Raw genomic sequence first — 27,153 nt, forward strand, 5'->3', positions numbered from 1 at the left:
TTCGGACATTTCCGCACGCGGCGATACCACATATGTTTATTTTTATTTACACAGTTTGTTTATTTTTATGGGAAAAGGGGGGGGGGTGATTCACACTTTTATTAGGGAAGTGGTTAAATGAGCTTTGTTAACTTTTTTCACTTTTTTTTTTTTTTGCAGTGTTATAGCTCCCATAAGGAGCTATAACACTGCACACACTGATCTCCTATGCTGATCCCTGCAAAGCCATAGCTTTGCAAGGATCAGTGAGATAGGGGCTTGATTGCTCAAGCCTGTAGCTCAGGCTTGGAGCAATCAATCGACGATCGGACGCCGCGGAGACAGGTAAGGAGACCTCCGCCTGCGTCCCAGCTGATCGGAACATCGCGATTTTATCGCGATGTACCGATCAGCCCGACTGAGCTGCGTTTACTTTCGCTTTCAGACGCGGCGGTCAACTTTGATCGCCGCGTCTGAAGGGTTAACAGCGCGCAGCACAACGATCGATGCCGTGCGCTGTTAGCCCAGGGTCCCGGCTATGATTAGCAGCCGGGACCGACCCGGTGTGATGCGGGGTCACGGCGTGACCCCGTTTTAAACACCGGGCGTAGGGCGTACAGGTACGCCCTACGTCCTTAACCCCTTAAGGACGCAACCCATTTGGGCCTTAAGGACGCAGACTATTTTGTTTTTACGTTTTCGATTTTTTTCCTCCTCGCCTTCAAAAAATCATAACTCTTTTATATTTTCATCCATAGACTAGTATGAGGGCTTGTTTTTTGCGCGACCAGTTGTCCGTTGTAATGTTATCACTCACTTTACCATAAAATGTATGGCGCAACCAAAAAAATACTATTTGTGTGGGGAAATTAAAAAGAAAAATGCAATTTTGCGAATTTTGGAAGGTTTCGTTTTTACGTCGTACAATTTACTGTAAAAATGACATGTGTTCTTTATTCTTTGGGTCAATACGATTTAAAATGATACCCCTGATAATCTACTTTTCTATTACTGTTGCGCTTAAAAAAATCACAAACTTTTTAACCAAATTAGTACGTTTAAAATCCCACTATTTTGAAGACCCATAACTTTTTCATTTTTCTGTATAAGCGGCGGTATGAGGGCTCCTTTTTTGCGACGTGATCTGTACTTTTTTATTGATACCATATTTGCTTATATAAAACTTTTAATAAATTTTTTATTAATTTTTTTGGGAATAAAAGGTTATAAAAAAACCTTTTTTTTTTTAACGTTCACGTCGTTCACCGTACGGTACCATTAACATTTTATTTTAATAGTTCAGATATTTACGTACGCGGCGATACCAAATATGTATATAAAATATTTTTTTAACACTTTTTGGGGGTGAAATAGGGAAAATGGGACCATTTATTGGGGGAGGGGGGGTTTTCAAATTTTTTTTACTTTTGTTATTACACTTTAATAGTCCCCATAGGGGACTATTTATATCAATCACTCGATTGCTAATCCTGTTCAGTGCTATGTATAGGACACAGCACTGATCAGGGTTATCGTTCATCTTTTGCTCTGGTCTGCGGGAAGACAGATCAGAGCAGAAGACTCCCGGAAGGCAGCGGAGGCAGGTGAGGGGACCTCCGTCTGCCGTGCTGGATGATTGGATCTCCGCGGCAGCGCTGCGGGCGATGCGATCATCCATTTAAGTGACCGCGATGCTGCAGATACCGTGATGTGTATTGATCACGGCATCTGAGGGGTTAATGGCGGACATCCGCGGGATCGCGGGTGTCCTCCATTACCGCAGGGTCCCTGGCTGCGATCAGCAGCCGGGACCTGCCGCGCATGATCCGGGCATCACTCCGATGCCCGCGGTTATGCTTAGGACATAAATGTACGTCCTGGTGCGTTAAGTAACACGTCACCAGGACGTACATTTACGGCGCTCGTCGTTAAGGAATTAAATGGGCACTGTCAGATACAAAAACTTTTGATAGGTTTTGCAATTGCTTTCATTAGAAAATTTTCAGTATTTCATACTGAAAGAGCCAGTCAAACAACTGCCCCCCCTGCCTGGACGCTAGTCCTGCTGTGTTCATGCGTCATGGACCCACTTCCTTGATTGACAGCTGTGAATGCAGGGCTCACAGCTTGAGGAAAAATCCTCCCACTGTCACCTTCTGCCCCACTACTGTCAGTGAGGACAAGATGGGAGTTGTAATTTTGCTAATGCTAGGGGAGATGTGAGCAGACAGCATACTGAGGGAGGGGGCGGAGACCTGCACCCTGAGGCCACACCCCCTCCCTTTGAGAGGAATTCATACTAGTGAACTAAATTAAAAGTGTAATAAAAAAAAATAAAGGTGCTAGACACATAAAAATTAGATGTACATGGTCAGGATTAGGGAAAGAGTGATATATTTAAAAAAATCTTTTTTGTTGGATCTGAAGGGTACACTTTAACTGAATGATCATGATCCCACTGCTTGGACCCCCTGCAATCTCCAGAACAGTGCCCCAACTCTCTCTGCTACATGGAGCAGTATGTCGGCACGCGCTTCATGAATTTTCTGTGGGAGCATCAGAAATACCTGAGTATAGCGATCAGATAATATCCCCTATCCTGTGGATAGGGGACATGTTTTTAAATAGTGGAGTACCCTTTGAGCAGCCATATTTTGGCAGTGACTTATCAGTGCAGATTTTGTAATCACATAAATGCTGACCCATCTTTTCTGTGACAGCAGACATTGTGGTGAACTGTCTGGCAGCCATCAGGTGCATTAGATTGCTTATGAATCTGTGTAAAGTTTGTAGCCTTTACTGACCCGAATCTATCTATGGCTGGTTTCATACAGCTGGGTCCAAAAATGGAAAAGGTACAAATGTTCCAATAAAATTTTTTTCCTCCTAGGGTGTGAAACCAGCCTATAATATTTTTCTAAGGCTGGGTTCACACTACGTTTTCTCCCATACGGGAGCGCATACGGCAGGGGGGAGCTAAAAGCTCGCGCTCCCGTATGTCACCGTATGCGCTCCCGTATGTCATTCATTTCAATGAGCCGACCAGAGTGAAACGTTCGGTCCGGTCGGCTCATTTTTGCGCCGTATGCGCTTTTACAACCGGACCTAAAACCGTGGTTGACCACAGTTTTAGGTCCGGTTGTAAAAGCGCATACGGCGCAAAAATGAGCCGACCGGACCGAACGTTTCACTCCGGTCGGCTCATTGAAATGAATGACATACGGGAGCGCGAGCTTTTAGCTCCCCCCTGCCGTATGCGCTCCCGTATGGGAGAAAACGTAGTGTGAACCCAGCCTAACTTGTATTGAGTTGCTCTGTCTATAGCTAATTCTAACAATCATGTTCTCCTTTGATTTGTTTGAATGATTAGTAAATCCACTGGGAACTATGCTAAATGTAAAAATGATGTTACTGGAATTATTTATCACTATGTATTATGTGTCTGTGAACGGCAATTGAAGTGCAGCTGTTATGTAGAACAGATGAACAGATCTTTTATAAGGGTCCGCAGAACGCTCTTGCCTCTTACTCTATTGGTATTATTATTATAGAACAAATCTTTAGTAAGTATATGGAACATCTAGGGGAGGATGTTGTGTTATAGCTGAGCAGTTTTATTGTGATATTTACACTGTACCTATTTCTTATTTGTTCTTTCAGTACATTCTCTCTGGTTCAGACGATTTCAACCTGTACATGTGGAAGATCCCATCTAGCCCAGAAGCAGGTGTGTTTAATATAAATGTGAGTCTGTGGCTAAAGGGGTATTCCAGTGGAAAACATTTTTTTTAATCATCTGGTGCCAAAATGTTAAACAGATTTGTCAATTACTTCTATATAAAAATCTTAATCCTTCCAGTACTTATCAGCTGCTGTATACTACAGAGGAAGTTCTTTTCTTTTTTAATTTATTTTCAGTCTGATCACAGTGCTCTCTGCTGACACCTCTGTCCATGTGCCCTACTCTGGGCAGTTTCTGACATGGACAGAGTTGTCAGCAGAGAACACGGTGGTCAGACAGAAAATAAATTCATAAAGAAAAGAACTTCCTGTGGAGCATACAGCAGATGATAAGTAATTGAAGGATTAAGATTTTTAAATAGAAGTCATTTACAAATCAGTTTAACTTTCTGGCACCAGTTGATTAAAAATAAATAAATGTTTTCCACCGGAGTACCCCTTTAAGTCTTTTTAATCTGGTTATGTGCACTGGGTGAAACAAAGGTTGGACAGGTAGGATTTTAACATGACTACCATGATTTCCTTTCCAAGAGGATAAGCAGCATTGGTGGTTTTTGACAGCTGCTTTTTTTCCATCTTTTAGAATATTGTGCACATATCAAGTCTAAGCTGAATGGGTTTAGTGACTTGAGAACATAGCATATGGACCGTCTTACCTTTGCATAAGCACAAAAATCAGTCGCCTTTAGTTAGGCCTTATTCATATTCACATTTTCATATTCACACTTTTCATATCTGTTGCCGGAATAAGTGAGAATTTTAGCAAAAATGTATGCCAATGTGTATAGTGAAAGGACTGGTGTAACCCCTTCCCGACCCATTACATACATTTACATCATGGAGGGGTAGTATCTGCAGATGACATCTGCTGGTTATAACCAACATCAGAGATCACTCCAATATCAGTCATTTAACTGTTGCCATAAATACCAAACGTTTTGCACTTAAACAGTTTTTACAAACATTTTGTTATAATAAAACAAAGCAATAGTTATCAAAATCTGCTAACATCGGAATTGCACCGATCCGTAGAACAAATTATAGAATGTCAATTTGCCGTATGGTGAACGCAAAAAAAATGATTGCCCCACAAAATTGCACATTTTTATTTTTTTAAATACTCTTGGCCCCACAATTGAACAAGTGATTTCTTGTACAAGTAGCCTAGTAGTGCATAAACTCCATACTCCCAGTACATACAGCACGATAGGAAGGAGTTAAATGTATTATTATTATTACATTGTAATAATTAGATTTATTTACATATATAGCGCCAACAAATTCTGTAGCACTTTACAATTTTGAGAGTACTAGTGTAAGACAATATTGCACACCAAATATTCAAACAGTATGATTGAGGGTCCTGATCATGAGACTATGAGGAATGAGGTTGAGACTAAAGGCACAAAGTGCTTTATTGATGCAATGGTCCAGCTATGTTTTATAAATAGGGAAGGTTACATAAAGGAAGGGTAAATTATTATTCTTCAAATGTCAAAAGTGCAGAGAGCGTAGGTGGAGACCGCCAAATATGTCACTTTTGATGTCTCCAAGACCCAGTGGTCTCAAAAGGGATATGTGATAGTAGGGGAGACCAATTAGGGAATATTATAGACCTGCTTGAAGAGATGTCTTTAGGGCACGATTAAAATAGTAGATGTTGGTTATAAGTCTTATAACCAGGGACATAGATCTGCACAGCCCCGCTTCTGTCATGACAGGAGGGACGCAGATCTGCACAGCCCCGCTCCTGTCATGATAGGAGGGACGTAGATCTGCACAGCCCCGCTCCTGTCATGATAGGAGGGACGTAGATCTGCACAGCCCCGCTCCTGTCATGACAGGAGGGACGTAGATCTGCACAGCCCCACTCCTGTCATGACAGGAGGGACGTAGATCTGCACAGCCCCGCTCCTGTCGTGACAGGAGGGACGTAGATCTGCACAGCCCTGCTCCTGTCATGAGGACGTAGATCTACGTCTCTATGATAGGAGCAGGGCTGTGCAGATCTACGTCCCCATGACAGGAGCGGGACCGTGTGCAGATCTACTTCCCTTTTTAAAACTTTTTAAAACTTTTTTTTACATTTATTTTAAACTTTTTTAGTCCCCATAGGGGACTATTTATAGCAATCACTAGATTGCTAATACTGTTCAATGCTATGCATAAGGCATAGCACTGAGCAGTATTATCGGCAATCTTCTGCTCTGGTCTGCTAAAAGGCAGATCAGTGCAGAAGACCCCGGGAGATGGACGGAGGCAGGTGAGGGAACCTCCGTCCACCATCTTGGCTGTTCTGATCCCTGGGGCAGTGCCGCGGGTGATCAGATCAGTCATTTTAAGTGCCGCAGATGCCGTGATCTCTATTGATCACGGCATCTGATGGGTTAATGGCGGATATGAGCGCGATCGCTGATATCCGCCACTACCGGCAGGTCCGCGGCTGCTGAGAGCCACCAGGACCCGCTGTGAATGAAGTGCTAAGTAGCGCCATGCAGCGCCGTACATTTACGGCATGTGTCCTTAAGGGGTTAAGGACCAAGGACCATTTTTGTAATTTGACCAATGTCATTTTGGAAAACTTTAACTTATCCAAGTGATTTTGAGATTAGTTTTTTTGTGACACATTGTACTTTATCGCAAAAGAGAAGAAATAACGGGGGGCACTTATGATTAGCTGCTAACACCAACCGGCTTCTTTATTCTTCAGGTGCAGGTACACAGCAACGGTGGCAGGGTGCCAAATTAAGACAGACTCACCTGTCTTAATTCAGCACCCTGCCGCCATTGCTGTGTATCTGCACCTGAAGAATAAAGAAGCCAGTTGGTGTTAGCAGCTAATCGTGAGTGCCCACTGTTATTTCTTCTTTTTTGTGTTCAAATGGACTGCTGTATGTATCACGGGTACTGTAAGGCGTTTGCACCCACTGTGCTGACTAACAGTGGCTGAAAGAGAGGTCTGCGGACAGCGAGAAGTGCCAACGGACTGTATCTCTTTTCTTGGACTTTGTTAGTGATAAAATTTGGTCAATAACTTCCAAGCCATCAGACAGATCCTCTGACGGATTTTACACAAAAGGAGAGCAGCCTGCAGTAAGTGTGAAAACATGCAGGCTATGGAAGAGTAACTGAGCATCATAGAAAATGTTAAACTGCACCATAGCAAGTTACAGGCACTTTTTCTAAATGTGTGTTTTGTACCTGCGTTTTTGTTGGCTTTATAACAAATCATTCATAGATCATGTAATTCAATGATTCCCCTTTAAATCACATGGTTTGTACACTGACCACAGTGTTTATTCCAACCCCCTTCCTCCAACACACAGTTGAGCCTTATATATACTTAGAATATCTCCATAAATTTTTATCGAGCTTTGATATGAATATACATATTGTACTATTTTTGTTATGTCACATATGTCACGGCTGACAGTGACTGAAAATTTTTGTTTTCTGGAAGAAAATGTTGATTAGTTTTCTTCCAGTGACTTTTGCTTATTCTGGCCATGTTTTTTCGGATGTGAATAGATTATGTTCCCATAAACTACAAGATACATTAGGACTGCAGTCTCAAATCAGCTAATTTCTTCCTGAGTAAAGAAGATTATTGCATCACTGTTGAGTTGTAAATGGCTTGGCATAAATCCAGAAGCTACTGATGACTGTGTAACACGCTCAGGGCATGACAAGTATTCTTCGGGGATCATAGACAAAAGGGTTGCCTACATGTTGTAAGGAGACACTGGAGAGTATTGGTCTTGCTTAATATAATTTGTATGTTTCATTACTCTTCATTTAATTCACTATAGTTGTATCTTTGCTGTTTTTATGCTCATTACTTTTGTAGGAGGACCAGGAAGAGTTGTAAATGGAGCTTTTATGGTACTAAAGGGCCATCGTTCTATTGTAAATCAAGTCCGATTCAACCCTGAAACCTACATGATTTGTTCTTCGGGTGTTGAGAAGATCATAAAGGTAAGACAGTAGAGTAAAGAAAGTAGAAATGTTGATCATATGAATTTTTTAATTTAGAAATTTACACAAATTAACAAATAATAACAATTAGCATCATATACAGCTGTACTTTAATAAAGTCAAATAGTCATAAAATTAAAGTCATTTTCCTAAGTTCAAAGGTAATGCCTTATGCAGAGGGATAGCATGGCCAGCCCTCCATTCGTTTTCTGTAGGGCTTCTGCATGTTTCCGGGTTCAGTGCTTGGCAACATCTATAAGCCCTATAGAGAATGAAGCACTTTCCACTCATATGTACAGCCGCTCTATTTATTAGGGGTACAGGTGACCTGTTTCCAGGATTGGTGGGGTCCCTACTAGTCAGACCCTTACTGAACCGTTAGATATCTCCATTTTTAGGTATAAGGAGGGATCTATCAATCAAGGCTGGCAGAGTTTGACATAGTTGCTGGGGACAGACACAAAACCTCGTAGTTCAGGCAGTATGAAAGTGATGATGGGTTACCTGTTAAAAGGTTTATTTATTTAATGTCTGCATTACCTCATTTTACGTTGCCCTTCCAATGGTGCAAGAGTCGTTGTTGACTTCTACCTCCTAGTGATATCTCGAGACAAACCAATCACTGACTGAGGCAGGTCACAGCTTTTTAGTTATTTTCCTATCTTTTTTTACTTGTGTTTTTTCATGTTGCTTTTTTCCTTTAATATAATTTAGCTTCTTACAGAATACTGGTTGCCCTGAGAGGCAGATGGAGATTAAGCTCCACCCTGCTGTTAGTCGTGTAACCTAATAGATTAGTTGCAATTGTGTCACTGACATTGATGCTCCCTCAATGCAGTGCATGCGGGCAACATAAAATTTGGAAGTGCTCTGAAAGTAGCTTTGCACATTGGACAAGATAATGTTATTGCAAGCTAAAGTCTGTACAAATGAGTTGCAGAATGTTGAGAACAGAGGATTAAAGGGGTACTCCGGTAGAAAACTATTTTTTTTTTTTCAGATCAACTGGTGCCAGAAAGTTAAACAGATCAGTAAATGACTTCTATTTAAAAATCTTAATCCTTTCAGTACTTATCAGCTGCTGTATACTACAGAGGAAGTTGTATTTTTTCTGAAGTTCTTTTCAGTCTGACCACAGTGCTCTCTGCTGATACCTCTGTCCAGAGAAGGAGAGGTTTTCTATGGGGACAATTCCTGATATGGACAGAGGGGTCAGAGCGCACTGTGGTCAGACTGAAACGAACTCCAGAAAGAAATACAACTTCCTGTGGAGCATACAGCAGCTGAGTACTGGAAGGATTAAGATTATTCAATAGAAGTAATTAACAAATCTGTTTAACTTTCTGGCACCAGTTGAAAACAATTGTTTTCCACCGGAGTACCCCTTTAAGCAAATTACCTAACAAGCTATTTTTATTGTAATTTATTGCTATTTTGTTCCTTTTAAATGGATAAAATAAAAAGGGGGTAAGATGGGGTTAAAAGAATAAATACATAAAAAAAAAATCTGTACTTACTAATCTACCATTCTGACAGTGCCAGGGGCCTAGTGACCTACCTCACTCACAAGTGATTGGCTGAGAGAGCATTTCCTTATGGTGATAAGTGCCTAGGATGAACAGAGTGGATACCCATTTTAAGTTAAAGAAGAAGATTACTACATGATTATTATTGAGCCATCTAAGTCATATTTTTAGTTTGCTGTTAAAGAGAGTCTATATTGTGATGAATTTCCAGTATAGTAAAGGAAGCAAATACATAAACAGCATAAAGGCAGCTAGATAACTAAACTAAATACCTTTCAAGAATACAGCAGCTAATTTTCATTCTCTTATGATCTAACCTTGGCAGATAAAAAGTTTGAGCTGTTTGCTGTATTTTTATTAACAAGGATATCTTATGAACAAAATAATTTATCTGTTATCTATGTTATAGATATGGAGCCCTTACAAGCAACCAAACTGTTCTGGTGATCTTTATGGAGAAATAGAAGACGACTCCCGGAGTTTGTACACACATGAAGAGTACATTGGACTTGTGCTCAATAGTGGAAGTGGATTGTCCCATGATTATGCCAACCAGTCAGTCCAGGAAGACCCACGAATGATGGCATTTTTTGACTCCTTAGTGAGACGAGAGATAGAGGGTTGGAGTTCTGACTCTGATAGTGACAGCACAATTCTGCAGCTCCATCCTGGAGTCAGTGAACGTTCTGCTTATAGTGACTCAGAGTCATCAGCTTCTATACCTCCTTCTCCTACACAGATTCCCAGAGAGTCTGATGAGGCAGTCACTCCTGGGGAATCACAGAGATCAAATGAATCTCCTAGAAGATCAAGGACTACATCACAAAAATTACGACTGTTAGCACTTTCAAAATACCAGGACAGATATCTGGCAGCCATTGCCAACAATTCAGACTCTGAGGATAATGCAGGTGAAACAGAAGCAGAAAGTAGCAGGTTTCCTCGCCCCCGCTCCCCAAGTCCTGAGGAGGATCTGTCTAGCAGCAGCAGTAGCAGCGATGATGAAGAGACCCTCAATGACCGTAGGAGTTCAATGCGACAGCGCAATGCATTAAGGCAGAAACAAAAAGTGCAGAAAGAGGAAAAGGCAAAATTTAATGCTGAAACTACATCAGCAGCAATAATCAGCGAAGATGTGTATGAATACCCCCAGATTACCGTGGATGAACTTTCATCATCTGCTGAATCTTCACCAGACAGGAGAAATCCTACTACAGTAGACAGGAAATCTTCTCTCTGTCCTAACATAGACTCTGTTGAAAGAAAGATCTACAAAGCTTACAAATGGCTTCAGTATTCTTATATATCTTATTCTAAGGGTAAAGACAATGAGTCTTCCACAATGGATGGAGACAGTGACGACGTAAGGCCAGGAACAAGCAAGAGGAGCAGTAATACGTTACCGCCCACTGTAGATAATGATCATACTTCTGATAGTAAAGACTCCTTACTAGATAACCTTAACCTTCGAAAGAAACATCAAAAGAAAAGGCAGCACTTTGTGGAAGAAATAGAAAATTCTTCACAAGACACAGGGTCAATAGAATATTCATCCGAGTCAAAAAAACTAAATGGAACATCTGTCCATAAAGAATTACCATCTTGCTCTGAAGACTCTTACGATCCATGTGACAGTAGCACAATGCAAATTAGCACTGAATCCCATCAATTCACAGTAAACCAGCAATCCCCCTGTTCTGATAGTAAAAGCACAGAGAGCAGCCTTAAAAGCCAGGAGGGAGAAATAAAAGATGAGGATGCAGGGGTGACCTGTACTCACCAGAGCAATGGCCACTTGCATCTAAATTCTACAGACTCTAACAACAGTGTACAAAGTTATGTGGAGCAGGTAACAACTTGTTGCCACACACACTCCAGTATAGACAGCTCTAACTCCATGCAAGTGGTGGATATGTGCATGTGCTTATCAGAAGTGGGCTCTACTAGGAGTACCAAAGAAAATGCTACATGTCATACAGACAGTGGAGGTTTACAGCCTCCAAGTGGACTCAAAAGACATTGGCAAGAGGAATGTGAAAATTCTTCATCGGAAAAGAAAATGAAACTTTAGGTTTGTGTCTTCTCACCTGGTTGAGGAGATTTCCTAACTGTACAATTAAAACAAAAATCTGGGGCTGTGTCTGTTAATTTTATTAGACATAGTCACAGTTGAGTTTGCACTAAAGGCAGCAGTGTTTTCTTTCAGCTATTTTTTATAATTTCTTCCCTCCCTATGTGTTAAGGTTAGGTGATAAAAATTAAGCCAACAGCGGGCATCAGCACTGCTGCATGTAAAATACAATTCTTTTAGTGGTGTGTAAGTGACACAATACAGCAGCAAAAATCTGAACTGTAACAGGTTTCTTTTCTGTATATTGCCAAAGTAAACAAACACATGCTCAATTGGATCAAAATATGTATGTGACAGGAAAATCTTAGGACTGACCCCACAATTAAATTCTTCTATTCAGTCATTTATTGTTTGGTTGGTTTTGTTTTGGGTAATAAACTCATTTTAAAGCAACGTTTAGTGCTTTTGGATGTGAATCCACTGACAATGAATGATGAGCCAAACTGATGTCATGAGTGGGTGATATGAATATACAGTATGACAATCTGTGAAAAATAGCTTACATTTTCTCTCTCTATTTAAACATAAAGGAAACACAAATTCCATATGAAGGTAACTTCCGCAAATCTTTTTAGTGTATTTTAAGGGGAATTTATCAATGTACTATGTGGTTTTTGCACCGTGTGCACAGGAGTGGTGCTGTTTTTGCATAAAAAATAAGCAGCATTTTTGTAATACTGGACAACCCCTTTAAGAGGCGTGTCCCTTCTAATAAATGTGTAGTAACTTTTTCAAGTGCAGATCAACTAAATATCAGCATGTAAGATGCTGATTGTTGTTTTCTCCACTTTATTTTTCTATTTGAACCTACTTAAAGATGATGTTCAAGTAAATATTTTTATATGTAAAAATGCTCAGTACTCACCTGCTGGTACCCTTAATGGTGTGTCCCCAGCTTCTCAGAACTTCCTATTCTCCATCCCAACATGCAGGAAATTACCCGCCAGCCCGTCACTGGCCACAATTCAGTAATGACTGGTAAAGCATATCTGGACAGAGAACAAGAAGCAATATTTATTGAAAGTAAGCTCAAAATCACACATTTTGAGTATGTACATCACTCTTTGTCAGGCAGTGCCATGCACTGGGAGAAGTGCAAGAGATCCATGTACAACTTCATCCTCTGGATGAATTCACACAATGCATTTCCTAACTGCTCTGGTCTTCCAGAGTTTGTGAGGATTGAAGGCTGCTGACCCAAGTAGAGATTTATAGTGCAAAATGTCTGGTAATTGCAAATTATTGCTCTGCAAAATTGTGTGTGTGAAAGATAACACAACAAAATAGAGATGCATGTTTTTGTGTTTATGGTTATAATACTAGGTCTAGGTGCGACTTATAAATATTGAAATATTTACTTGGATAACATATTTAAAGTGTTGTCCAAGTTAACACGTTTATGTACTTTGCAAACCCCCCCCCCCCCCAAAAAAAAAAAAATATATATATTTTTACTGATTGCACTCCCTAGGAATTGCTCAGAAACTTTCAGGTTTGAGGCAGAATTTTCTGTTTGATAATGCTCTGAAAAATGCACATCCCTTTATGCCCTTCTTGCTCTTCTGCTTTTGTGTTCTTGACCACCATACTGGCTAAACAATACTGTGGAAAATAGGGACAAACCTCATTTGCATTACAGTGCTGCATACTAAAATAATTACTTGGGTGCTATTGGCTCCTAACCAGACAAAAGGGAGCCAAATATTTAGTTGACAAATATAGTACTGTATATAGTAAATAAAATAAATTGTGTACAATGCCCACATCTCTCTTCTCCCTGATTTCTTTTTTTGCTTCTATAGCTTTTTATCTACTTTAAAAATGTACAAAAATGTAATTCCTATTATACCTTTTTTATAAGCTATTTGCCAACTATTACCTTTGCACATGCTATTACTTCAGACTATAAATTACCACATCCCTTAAATGTTCCTCAGATATTGGCAGATTAACTAAACCATTGGCTCTGGGCTGTTTCATAAAGTTGTGATCCTTTGTTTAAGAAAGTGGTGATAAAAGAAAACGGTCGGCTCTATATCATGCTAAGAGCTGCGGACATGGGCCGATAGGGAGATAAAACAAATCAGTTCAGGTCTCTTTAGCTGATGGCTGTTTGCACAGTTATAAAGTCATGTTTTCTTTCCAAGCTCATGACTTGGTGCTAAGCTACAGAATGTATGCCTCCTCCCTCCCTCCCAGCCATGCACAATTGACATAGAAGGCTCAGTGCTGAAAAGCAAACCATATGCATCCATCATGCAGGGGAGGAAGGAGGCATGCATGTTGCAGCTCAGCATTGCTTCTTTGGCACTTGGAAGGAAAACATGAGTTTATAACTTTGCACACTGCCATCAGCTAAGAGGTAACATTTGTTTTATCCTTCTTTCAGTCATCTGCTTATGACTGCATGAGCATGATCTTGAGGACTGGGTATATGTTTGTTTGCGGGTTGTTTTTTTATGCATTAGATAAAAAGGTTACGTTTTAGAAAATGTACAAGCAAAAGAAGAAACAGATAACAAACATTTTTTTTAATACTTTTTTTCCTTCAAAGCCGAACTTTAGCCAATAAGACACATTTTTATTTTATATGTACAAGACTCTCATTAACTATACTTTGCTTGCTGTGTTCATCGTTGGTAAATTAAATTTGCTATTATGTATCCACTTATATACAAACTATATTTTTTATGTGGCATGTGGGAACTCATGAGTTTTTGGCAAGTGTTACTGTAAATAGGCCAGAGGCTCAGTTAAAGGGCTACTCCGCTCCCCAGCGTCTGCAAAATTCCACCTCACACCGGAACATTGAGTTCCTGGACGCTGTGTGCGGGCTTCCGTGTTCAGGCCCGCCCCCTTGTGACGTCATCGCCTTCCCCATCAATGAAAGTCTATGTGAAGGGGGTGCGATGGCCGTCACGCCCCCTCCCATAGACTTGCATTGAGGGGGCGGGGCGTCACATGACGGGACGTGATGTAACGAGGGGGCGGGCGTGAACACGGAAGCCCGCACACAGCGTTCAGGAGGTCAATGTTCCCGGATGCTGGGGAGCGGAGTACCCCTTTAATCCTGAAAAAAAGAAACTATACCCTAAAATTTGTGACATATTACACAACAATGTATATGAGAAAAGGTGACACCTTTTTGTACTATTCTGTGATATATAGGGAGATGCTTTGTAATGCTGGGTGGGATGCATTTTTTTTTTTGCAACATGTTAGGGTGCATGCACACCACGTTTTTGCAATACAGTTCCCGTATCAGGTTTTTGATGAAAAACAGATTCCTCAAAACAGGACTAAACTGTATCAAAACTTGTGTACAAATTTCAGCCAGTGTACAGTTAAAAACCGTATGCGCTTTTGAAAAGTGATGTCCGCTTGCATCCGCTTTTTAAGAAAAAAAGCATACGTTTTTAACTTTTCACTCCAATTTGAATAAAGTTTCATTTGTTTGATTGAAATTCCAAGAAAAAAAAACTGTGCAAAGTTTTCACCCAGACCAAAAACCGTGGTAGTCTACGCAAAACGGACTAGACCGGATGATGTGTTTGACACATGGTTTACAATGTTAAGTCAATGCATACGGTTTTCTATACGGTTCCTGTACGGGTTTTAACTTAAAACCGTATACGGGAACTGTATAGCAACAAACGTGGTGTAGGACAGCATTTTGTATGCAGGCTCCAAGGAGGTCAATGATAATCGCCTTTAAGGAAATAAAAACAGATTCATCAGGGGTGATCTAGACATCAGGCCACACATGTAAGTATAATTTGAGGGTTGGGTAAGGGGGTTATAATCCGTGAGTTTTGCCTTCACACTTGCAATGATAGTAGTTTCAGAACATGTGTAGATACTAAAATAAACATGTGTGAAGGAGGCCCAAGAAAGGTAATACATTGAGCCTGTCCTTCATTTTCAATAGACAAAGTTGTTAACTATTTAGTTATAGATGTTTAATCTCAACTGCAGATATTTGCATACTAACTGAATCACCTGAAAGGGACTAGACTAGTCAGACTGAATGTTTCAAGTCCACTGTAATGGCTCATAAGGTAGTAGCATTATAGGTGATAGCCAGCATGATTTTACTAAGAACAAGTTGTCAAACAAACCTGTTTTATTTCTATATAGGTTCATAGAAGCCACTGTCCCTAATTAACAGGTTAACGAATGTCTATAGGTTTAGAAAGATTAGTTTGTATGTGAATTGAAAACCCAGAGAGTTGTCATTCAATGATTCCTGTTCTAATTTGTCCCCAGTTGTAATTGGTATACCCCCAAGGTTCAGTACTGGGATCACTTTTGGGCATCCATTTGGCAAATGAGGTATAGGGTAAGGTCACACACAGCGCATCCGCAGTGTATTTGACATTGCGGATGCGCTACTGACTGTCCCTGGAGTCAGCCTTCTACTTTGCCCGTGTGTCCTGCTTTGTCTGCTCGTAGCAGCAATACACCGCTACGAGCAGACACTGAGGTAGTTGCGAATCGCAGACGTACATGCTCAGTGTACTCAGACATTGAGGTCACCCCCTCTGCTCCCAGAGTGCCCTTGATGTCTGCAAGTACACTGCGCACCCGTGACTCGCAGTTCCCTCTGTGTCTGCTCGTAGTGGCGGATTTCTGCTACGAGCACACAAAGCAGGACACACAGGCATAGTAGAAGGCTGACTCTAGGGACGGTCAGTAGCACATCTGCAGCATCAAATACACTGTGGATGCACTACATGTGAAACGGTATTGCAGGATTTTTTTTTTTCTATGCTACAGGGGCTGTAAAGTTAGTGTAGTTTATAATATACTGTAGTGTCTGTGTTTGATGGTGGTCCCGCAATTCTTATGTGATTTTCCCCCCCTTTGTTTATTTTTAAAATATAAAATAAAATAAGTCAGACCTCAAGGTACAGATGGCCAAATTGGTATTGAATAAATTGAATGCAAATCTAAGTTGCGTATGGTGGGAGATAATGAGGACTAGAGATGTAGCTGGTATAGTACTTGCTTTATTAAGAGTAGATATATACAATGTAAAACAATGCGTAATAAAGTGTAACCAGGTCGCGGAGTAGGGCCCTTGATTAAGAGACAGTACACTAGGGGGATCATAATTGGAAAATATATACCAAATGGTAAGATAATATGATATAAAGTAGTATGTATTAAGAACTGCCACTCTATAATATCAAAAACCTTCATAGTCTTAAATCGGCACCAGTAATGTAAAGTGTGCCAGTTAATGATGTATTTTATAGTTAATACAGTATATCCGAATGCAAATAGAAAATAGTGGTGTTGTAAGTATGCAGGTTGGCACGTGAGCTCACCCGTCCTGTTCCTGGAGTTACCTGCGGTCCTCTCGTGATGCGCACTGTCAGTTGCAGAGGTGCTTGCCATCCTGGTGTGGTAGGCTGGCAGATGGTGGCAAACTTGTTGGTCTGGTGAATGATGGAACTGCCCGATGGTCACAATCTCAGATGCTAGTGACTAGATGGCACGGAACAACGTCCGGTAGGTAGATTGCGGCAGCAAGGTGTGTATAGTACTTGTAACAGCGGCACCCTCATGCAGTAATTTCTGTTTGGGCGCATATCACATTGTGCTGTGGTTCACTTAGCATGGGACTACAGCGCTTGCTAGGATGGAGAATTAATGATTGTCAATGTTAGAAGTGGCAGATCAGACCTAGTAAGATATGCAAGGGAAGCCAGACGCGTTTCGGAGGGGGGGGGGGGGGTGTAAGGGGTCCCCCTTTTTCAATGGCAATATTTTACTAGTCCTGAAACTGGTCTTTTATAGGCTGCAATTTTGGTTAGCATATTGACAGTGAAAAAGACAACATGGGTCCTGGGTCCCACTCTGTAGGATCAGGAGTGATATTTATAACAACGACAATGTATCCTGGACAGCATTCTATTTATTCTCCAACATTGGAAAAAAAAAAACACCATCTACCCACATGATCTATTCAAGCACTGCATACTATATAAAAGATACATCAACGACATCTTCATTATCTGGGATGGCACAAAAGAGGACCTCACTTCATTTATCCAGTCACTGAACAACAATTCCTGGGACATCAATTTCACCTACAATCACTCCTGTACCAGCATTAAATACATTGACGTCATAATCTACCATAACGCACACAATCAGATAAAAACCAAAACCTACTTCAAAGCGGTAGATGGAAATACCTTGACTATAGCAGCTGTCACTATGAGAAATGGACTAATAACATTCCGTTTGGACAATATAAACGAATCAGACGTAACTGTACCAATGATTCTGACTATGAAGACCAAAGTATCACTTTAGACCAACGGTTCAAAGCTAAAGGTTACCCACGGTCACTCATCTCCCAAAGCAAGAAACTTTACCCAGGATTGTCTCAACCCCAAGAAACTCCACCCGAGAACCCAGGGAGAAATGAAAGAAGAAACTAATAGATCCACACATACATATAACTTCATCACTACTTACAGCAGTGACCATAAATTCATCAAAAACATCATCCATTCTCACTGGAAGACTTTGAAACTGGATGCATTCCTCAAGGACATCCTATCTGCTAAACCCAATATCCCTTTTAGAAGAAATTGCTCTCTGAAAAACATCCTTGCCCCCAGCAAGTTGAAAACTCACACCACAGACAAGCTGCACACCATCCTTGACACTCTAAAAATCACAGGCAGCTTCAGATGCAATAGACCGGGCTGCAAATGCTGTTTAAACATATCCCACAGATGCAAAAATTTCACCTCTAAAATCACAGGTACCACACCTGATCAAGAGCTTCATGAACTGCAGCACTTGCTATACAATCGATCTTCTCCAATGTCCATGCGGACTTCAATTGCCGCATCAACAAGCATAGATTAAATGTCCAGAAAGGTTTCCAGCTCCACAGCGTGTCTTGACATGGGGCTGAAAAACATGACTGTGATTTCCAATGCTTCATGATCATCCCGATCGAACAGATCCCAAGCGACACTAACCAACACTATGCGGCACTACGCAGGAGAGAGAATTTTAGAGTTTTCACCTTGAAAACTCTGGTCCCTCAGGGACTGAATGAATACTTCAAGAATGTCAGGTAAACCATCCACTCCTTGTATTCATCTGAGTTTATTTCCATCCTCCCTCTATGGACTTCTCCCCCTCTGCCGGCTCGGTCACATAGCATCTTCTGTGAATCTCTGTTTCATTTTTCAGATACCATTCCTTCATCCCAGGAATAACATACAAGTACACTATCCCACAGATCTTCTCCCCAGTACCACATCCAGCCATTGACTTTCCTCTGCCATCTCCTGATTGGTCGCCACCAAGCAAGCAACCAATGAGATTGGCTCTCTACTTCAAAACCTTCTTTCCCACTACGGCACCAGAGCTGTAAGATACTCTGACACATACTCGGACATATATGCTACCTCCTGATTGGCCACGGACTGTATGGCTCAGTCTGCAAGCCACCTATCGCTTCAATGAATCCTCATCCTTTCATCTGACTGCTTACTATCCCTGTGCCGTACCACACATACACGGAAATATACGCTGGCTTCTGATTGGCCACGTTCAGCCCACCAACATCCTATTGCATCAATGAAGTTTCATTCATCCACCTGATTGGTCATCCGATGTCACGTGACTTTTTTGAAAATCCGATAGCATCCCTGGACTTCAGTCTGCCATCACGCCAACCCAGAGACCTTTTTGATTGGCTACATCTCGCTACTGTGGTGCGCTACTTTGAAATGTACTATCTGGACTCGTTACTATATCATGTTTACTATATTATGTTTAGACCTCAGCCACTAAGCTGCCCCCTAATTCTGATACATACAATGCATACTTTCCGCCACTATGTATATTATGCTAATTATACCTTGTTCCACCCTCCACCCCTGGGTTTTGGCACCCTTTTTGCACATATATACCTCTCATACCTCCTTATTTATCATACGGCTCTACCTTCTGCAATTGATAAAAGGAAATTGCCCTCCCGAAATGTGTCTTGCCATTACTGTCGTTTTTTTTATTTTGTTTTGTATGCTGTTTATACCATGCATAAACAGTGGGGGTGTCTTTGTGAGATGGGGTGTGGCTTGCAAGCCGGACTAACACATTTAACAGGAGATGCAGAGCGGAGCTTGTGGAGTAAGGTACTGGAAGTCCCATATATTTGCATGGGGCTTGAAGCAAAAACCCATCTTTTATATAAGGGTGTAGGTAAGGGTTAATTTAACTATCATATATTTTTATTTGACATATAAGTAATATGTGTACCAGGTATTATTGAAATATCTCCAGCCATAAGTTATGTGGGAACATACATTTCCTATAGATTTGCATGGGACTTTAAACAAAAACCCTGACCCTCACAAATGGGTGTAGTTAAGGGTTACATTAACTATCCTATATTTCAAGTGGACCTATAAGTAACATGTGACCAAGTATTATCGAAATATCTCTAGTCGTTTGGAAGTTTTGCAGTAACATGCATTTCCCATAGACTTGTATGGGACTTTAAACAAAAAACCCGACCCGGCAAATTGGGGTGAGTAAGGGTTAAATCACCTATCCTATGTTTGTTGTTGACATATAAGTAACATGTGTGCCAAGTTTCAGGTTAATATCTTTAGCTGTTTGGACGTGATGCTGGAACATACACACATTGGGGGAGATTCATCAAAGTTGTATATGTCCCGCATCAATATAGCGTATATACTCGAGTATAAGCTGAGTTTTTCAGCACTATTTTTCGTGCTGAAAACACCCCCCTCGGCTTATACTCGAGTGAACTCTCCACCCGCAGTGTTCTTCAACCTGCGGACCTCCAGAGGTTTCAAAACTACAACTCCCAGCAAGCCCGGGCACCCATCGGCTGTCCGGGCTTGCTGGGAGTTGTAGTTTTGAAACCTCTGGAGGTCCGCAGGTTGAAGACCACTGCGGCCTTCGACATCATCCAGTCCCCTCTCACCCCCTTTAGTTCTGTACAGTACTCGCCTCCGCTCGGCGCTGGTCCGGTGCTGCAGGACTGTCCGGTGAGGAGGTCGTCCAGTGGGATAGTGGTTCCGGGCTGCTATCTTCACCGGGGGCGCCTCTTCTCCTGGGCCCGGAGAAGAGGTGCCCCCGGTGAAGATAGCAGCCCGGAACCACTATCTAACCGGACGACCTCCTCACCGGACAGTCCTGCAGCACCGGACCAGCGCCGAGCAGAGGCGAGTACTGTACAGAACTAAAGGGGGTGAGAGGGGGCTGGATGATGTCGAAGGCCGCAGTGGTCTTCAACCTGCGGACCTCCAGAGGTTTCAAAACTACAACTCCCAGCAAGCCCGGACAGCCGATGGCTGCCCGGGCTTGCTGGGAGCTGTAGTTTTGAAACCTCTGGAGGTCCGCAGGTTGAAGACCACTGAGGGCGGATAGTTCACAAGAGGATGATAAGGGGATGATGAAGGGGGGGTGTGGGATGATGACAAGGGGATGATGAAGGGGGGTGTGGGATGATGACAAGGGGATGATGACAAGGGGATGATGAAGGGGGGGTGTGGGATGATGAAGGGGGGGTGTGGGATGATGACAAGGGTGATGATGATGACGGGGGGATGATGTATTTCCCACCCTAGGCTTATACTCGAGTCAATAACTTTTCCTGGGATTTTGGGGTGAAATTAGGGGCCTCGGCTTATACTCGAGTATATATGGTAGACCAAACTACAGAGCGTTAGGTTGGTCTATTGTGTGCCTAATTTATCAAAAGGCGCACGACTCTTGATAAATTCTGTGCGTGGACTTCGGGATCTATGCTTTAGACTGTATTTAAACCTGCACCAGCATGGTCTGACATTTCAGCGTACTTTCAGCCAAAGTGACTTGTCGCCGAAAAGTCGCTATTGATAAATTCAGCACCAATGCATTTTTCTATCTACAATAGACTAGAATGCATCATGTTCTAAAAATCCTCTAAAGAAAAAGTCGCAAAAAAGTTGCAAATATTTAGACTGCGACTTTCTGTGCGACAAATTGACAGGAAAAAACAGGAATCTAAATCCTTTTATAAATCTCCCCCATTGAGTTTTATATATATATATATATCGGTAGTGGCAGTATCTTGTAATACATATATATATATATATATATATATATATAATTTTATATTGTATATATCTACTCTTAATAAAGCACACACTATACCAGCTACATCTCTAGTCCTCATTATATCACACAATCCGCAACTTAGATTTGCATTCAATTTATTAAATACCAAATTGGTCATCTATACCTTGAGGTCTGACTTCTTTTATTTTATATTTTACTGCTATTAAGCACTACGGGTTTAGTGCAACTCGGCAGAAATTGTGTAATCCAATTCTTTCTCTTGGTGTGTAGCTTCTCAACCTTTAATTTTTTAAATTTTTAACCCCTTAAGGACATAGGGCGTATCCATACGCCCCCGTTTCCAAGTCCTTAAGGACCGAGGGCGTATTGATACGCCCTGAGCATTTCCGGCCCCCGCCGCTAGCCGAAGGGGAGCCGGGGCCGGATGCCTGCTGGAATCGTTCAGCAGGCATCCCGGCATATTGCCCAGGGGGGTCATTATGTCCCCCCATGTCGGCGATTGCCGCAGATCGCTGGACAATTCAGTCCAGCGATCTGCGGCGGATTCTGGGTCAATCGGGTCTCCAGTGACCCGATGACCCGGAATTACTGGCTGATCAGCCAGAGCCAGCAGGGGTGAGGTGGCCACCTCACGATCGCCCTGATTCGCGGCCTGCTGCCTGCTGCGGGTGTCACTCCCGCAACCCGCTCCCCCCCTCTTCCGGAGGACGTGAGCGGGTGCGGGCAGAAGACCCCGAACCCCGGCGTCCATGTTGGGATCGGGGCCCCAGGAGCGACGGTGGCGGCATCGTGGAGCAGCAGCAGGAGGTGAGTGACAGCCTCCTGCTGTTGCTTAGCAACAGCTCCCAGCATGCAAAAAGGGCATGCTGGGAGCTGTAGTTATGCAACAGCAGGAGGCAGACCACCACAACTCCCAGCATGCCCTTATGGGCATGCTGGGACTTGTAGTTTTAATTTAGCCAAACAACAGAAACGGCAAAACAATACGTGCCGTATGTAGGTCCCGGGGGTACCAATATATAGCCAAAAACAAAGAGACCCACAATACTAATATTATTTCAAAAAGTATAACAATCTTTATTAGACAATAAAAAACTATTTTAAAAATTAGTAAAAGGCAGAGGATGACCTTACGCAGGAGACAACAAGTGCCAGTGGACCTGGTATGGGTAATGTAGGCATTCAGTCAAGAGCATACATAATATAAAGCTGGCGTAGCTGCATACTTATGATATCGTAACAATAGATATAATATCTAACATACATTGATGTAACATAGGGAGCAGCAATGCAATATAACAAACATAAATAGGAACCCAAGGTGGGTAATACCTAAAAAAGATTACCTGTCATATACCCAAAGGCCAGGAGCACCAAGCACCAACACCCCAACGCACGTTTCGCGTATGGGCTTCGTCAGGGGGCGTGTCCTGATTCCCAAAAGAGGTAAGTATATAAGGGCTAGCATGCCCAATCAATATCCGCAGATCATGGTGATGGACACTCGTCAGGGCCAATTATGATCCAGCCGATCAATAAAGGTCAGACCGGATAGGATAAGTACAAACCGCCCAATTACCTGTAAGCCGGAAAGAGGGGGCATCTCTCCTCATGAGCCGGAAGTCCGGCGCTAAAGAATGACGGCGCTTGTATTTCCGGCATCCCGTGGTGACGCACAAAGCGTCATCCATAGTAGGCAGGCCACACAAATATGGCGCCCGTCAGTGTGGGCATGGCTTCACAAAAATGGCCGTGCGATTAATCGCGCGCATGCGCCCAGAGGGGAACGTAGGGGAGCCCATGCCATCGCGTACGCGTCGGATAGCGGCGCACGCGCGATAGGAATGGGCTCCACAAAGATGGCGCCGGAACGGTGAGCGGAGACAATGAGGCCATGAGTGGCGACACTGGGAGGAGACGCTCGGAAGACCAGACAACCCATATAGAATAGCAGCATACGTAATGATATAGAGGGGAAGGTTAGGAAGGTTTAACATATAAATAAATAAAGACAAGTAAGTAAGAAATAGGGGAGATGAAGATAAACCACCGCACGTGAGAAAGTGTGTGAAAAATAGGAAAATAAGTAAAAATACAATAAAAATACCTACCACCAAAGAAAAATGAACACCTATAATGGACATAAAAATGAATAAATAAATAAACAAAACACAATTAGTCATATAAAAAAAAGGGGGAGTGAATATAAAAAATATATATAAAAACATAATATGAATAAATTAAGAGAAAGGGTGAATTTGTAAAAATATCAACATAGTGGGCTACATAAAAGGTGTGATAAAACACACATGTACAGGTTTATTGAGGTGTGAATAAGTGCGTAAAGAGTGACATGTGAAACAGACAAGAGATGAAATGACAAATGTGATCCAGGTTAATGGGGGTGAAAACCCCGTGTGATAACCATAATAACATACTACTAGATAGTGATATAAGTGTGAAAGATGCGAATGTAAGGGCAATCGTATCAGATAATTGGGATACAGAGTGCCGTAAAGTGCCAAGAATTGTGTAAATACATGTGTGTAAATAGGTAAAGATGGCCAAAAAATGGAAGTGAAGAGTGACAACATAAGTATCAAATAGAAATGTGCAAAACTGAATAGAAATATGTGATAAAAATAATGATAATAATTGATAATGAATATTGGTAATAATGATAATAATTTATATGAGCAATATCCCCTATAGTGAATAGAAGGATAAATAAATAAATTCATAAATAAATTCATTAATAGATAAATTGAACCCCAATATTAATCAAGCGTAGCTAAAACTAAGCAAAGGTAAGTATACAAAAATTAGTGCTTGGTGGTATCGGCCTGTGGGTATATGACTAGAGGGACGAGTACATCATCATGACCTAGCGGAGAGAAGAGAAGAACAGAGAGTGTAAAACCAAATAAAAACATAGCACAATACCTCAAAAGAGGAATAGGATCACGATCTAGAGTATAATACATATGATAATACAGTTGGTTTAAGGAGAATTACAATTAAATAAATGGTACAAAACTAACATGGTCATTGAGTCCCAAAGGTGCCAATGTTTTCAAGCGATAGATCCAACGGGTTTCTAACTGTGCCAAGCATAATTTCCAATTGCCTCCCCTGGAGCCCACGTATACCATATCAATTCCTCTTACCATGAGTCCACTTGGGTCACATGCGTGAAATTGCTTGAAATGACGTGGAATAGTGGTGAGTTTATGTGGGTCTGTTTCATCCTTTGCGGCCGTGATCCCAATGATGTGCTCCCGGATCCTACGACGAAATTCGCGAGAGGTCATACCGACATAAATCAAGCCACATGGGCACGTTGCATGGTAAATGACACCTGTGGTTTGACAGTTAATCTTATGAGTGATGGAAAATCGACGTGTCCCGTTTGAATCAGAAAATTCGTGATCCGTACAGATATTGGGGCATGTGACACATTTACCACATGGGGCACATCCCCATTTGGGGAGTTTTGAGCCGAAGGGACATGGTTTCTTGGGAACTCTATGATAGCTCCTTACCAACATGTCGCGGAGATTAGGAGATCTCCTAAATGTGATGGATGGTTGGGGAGGTAAATAGAGTTTCAAAATGGGATCTAGAAGCAATATGTCCCAAAATTTGCTCAAAATGTCACGAAGCTGTGGGACCTGTGCATGGTATGCCGAAATGAGCCTCACCTGATTATCAGTGATGGATTTTCTCGTCCTGGGCCGCATAAGATCTTCTCTTTTCGCGTGCTTAGCTCTTAGATAGGCTCTTCTGATCCATTGTTCTTTATATCCTCTCTCCCGAAATCTTTCGGAAAGGTCAATGGCCTGTAATTCAAATTGTGAGGGTGTTGAGCATATACGACGCAAACGTAAAAACTGACCCATGGGAATGCCCTTGAGTAGACTTGGTGGATGGAACGATTGAGCATGGAGTAATGAATTAGTAGAAGTAGGCTTTCTAAATAGATCAGATTGGATATAGCCATGTTCATCGACCCCAAAAGACACATCCAGAAAGTCCATTTTTTCCCGGCCTGATTTGTAAGTCAGCTTTATATTCAGGTCATTATGATTTAACTGATCGATGAATTGTTTAAGTTCCACATCACTCCCTTTCCATATAAAGATAATATCATCGATATATCTTGCCCAGGTGTCACATGCCCCAATATCTGTACGGATCACGAAATTTCTGATTCAAATGGGACATGTCGATTTTCCATCACTCATAAGATTAACTGTCAAACCACAGGTGTCATTTACCATGCAACGTGCCCATGTGGCTTGATTTATGTCGGTATGACCTCTCGCGAATTTCGTCGTAGGATCCGGGAGCACATCATTGGGATCACGGCCGCAAAGGATGAAACAGACCCACATAAACTCACCACTATTCCACGTCATTTCAAGCAATTTCACGCATGTGACCCAAGTGGACTCATGGTAAGAGGAATTGATATGGTATACGTGGGCTCCAGGGGAGGCAATTGGAAATTACGCTTGGCACAGTTAGAAACCCGTTGGATCTATCGCTTGAAAACATTGGCACCTTTGGGACTCAATGACCATGTTAGTTTTGTACCATTTATTTAATTGTAATTCTCCTTAAACCAACTGTATTATCATATGTATTATACTCTAGATCGTGATCCTATTCCTCTTTTGAGGTATTGTGCTATGTTTTTATTTGGTTTTAATTGGTTTTACACTCTCTGTTCTTCTCTTCTCTCCGCTAGGTCATGATGATGTACTCGTCCCTCTAGTCATATACCCACAGGCCGATACCACCAAGCACTAATTTTTGTATACTTACCTTTGCTTAGTTTTAGCTACGCTTGATTAATATTGGGGTTCAATTTATCTATTAATGAATTTATTTATGAATTTATTTATTTATCCTTCTATTCACTATAGGGGATATTGCTCATATAAATTATTATCATTATTACCAATATTCATGATCAATTATTATCATTATTTTTATCACATATTTCTATTCAGTTTTGCACATTTCTATTTGATACTTATCATGTTGTCACTCTTCACTTCCATTTTTTGGCCATCTTTACCTATTTACACACATGTATTTACACAATTCTTGGCACTTTACGGCACTCTGTATCCCAATTATCTGATACGATTGCCCTTACATTCGCATCTTTCACACTTATATCACTATCTAGTAGTATGTTATTATGGTTATCACACGGGGTTTTCACCCCCAATAACCTGGATCACTTTTGTCATTTCATCTCTTGTCTGTTTCACATGTCACTCTTTACACGCTTATTCACACCTCAATAAACCTGTACATGTGTGTTTTATCACACCTTTTATGTAGCCCACTATGTTGATATTTTTACAAATTCACCCTTTCTCTTAATTTATTCATATTATGTTTTTATATATATTTTTTATATTCACTCCCCCCTTTTTTTTATATGATTAATTGTGTTTTGTTTATTTATTCATTTTTATGTCCATTATAGGTGTTCATTTTTCTTTGGTGGTAGGTATTTTTATTGTATTTTTACTTATTTTCCTATTTTTCACACACTTTCTCACGTGCGGTGGTTTCTCTTCATCTCCCCTATTTCTTACTTACTTGTCTTTATTTATTTATATGTTAAACCTTCCTAACCTTCCCCTCTATATCATT

General features: G+C 41.4%; 1 protein-coding gene and 1 long non-coding RNA gene across 2 annotated transcripts in view; one reads left to right on the forward strand and one right to left on the reverse strand.

Moving 5' to 3' along the window:
- Nucleotides 1-11,349, forward strand: part of DCAF5 (DDB1 and CUL4 associated factor 5) — a 117,021-nt gene extending 105,672 nt beyond the window's left edge. Inside the window, exons 7-9 of the mRNA XM_056547047.1 lie at nucleotides 3,640-3,706; nucleotides 7,568-7,695; nucleotides 9,631-11,349. Coding sequence (XP_056403022.1) covers nucleotides 3,640-3,706; nucleotides 7,568-7,695; nucleotides 9,631-11,292 — 1,857 coding nt within the window. The 3' untranslated portion in view covers nucleotides 11,293-11,349. The remainder of the gene's footprint in view (nucleotides 1-3,639; nucleotides 3,707-7,567; nucleotides 7,696-9,630) is intronic.
- LOC130295835 (uncharacterized) overlaps nucleotides 11,342-27,153 on the reverse strand; it is a 59,003-nt gene continuing 43,191 nt past the window's right edge. The window contains exon 4 of the long non-coding RNA XR_008849020.1: nucleotides 11,342-12,341. This is a non-coding gene — a long non-coding RNA (uncharacterized LOC130295835). The remainder of the gene's footprint in view (nucleotides 12,342-27,153) is intronic.

This window comes from Hyla sarda, chromosome 11 (assembly GCF_029499605.1).
Source record: "Hyla sarda isolate aHylSar1 chromosome 11, aHylSar1.hap1, whole genome shotgun sequence".
Taxonomy (NCBI): Eukaryota; Metazoa; Chordata; class Amphibia; order Anura; family Hylidae; genus Hyla; species Hyla sarda.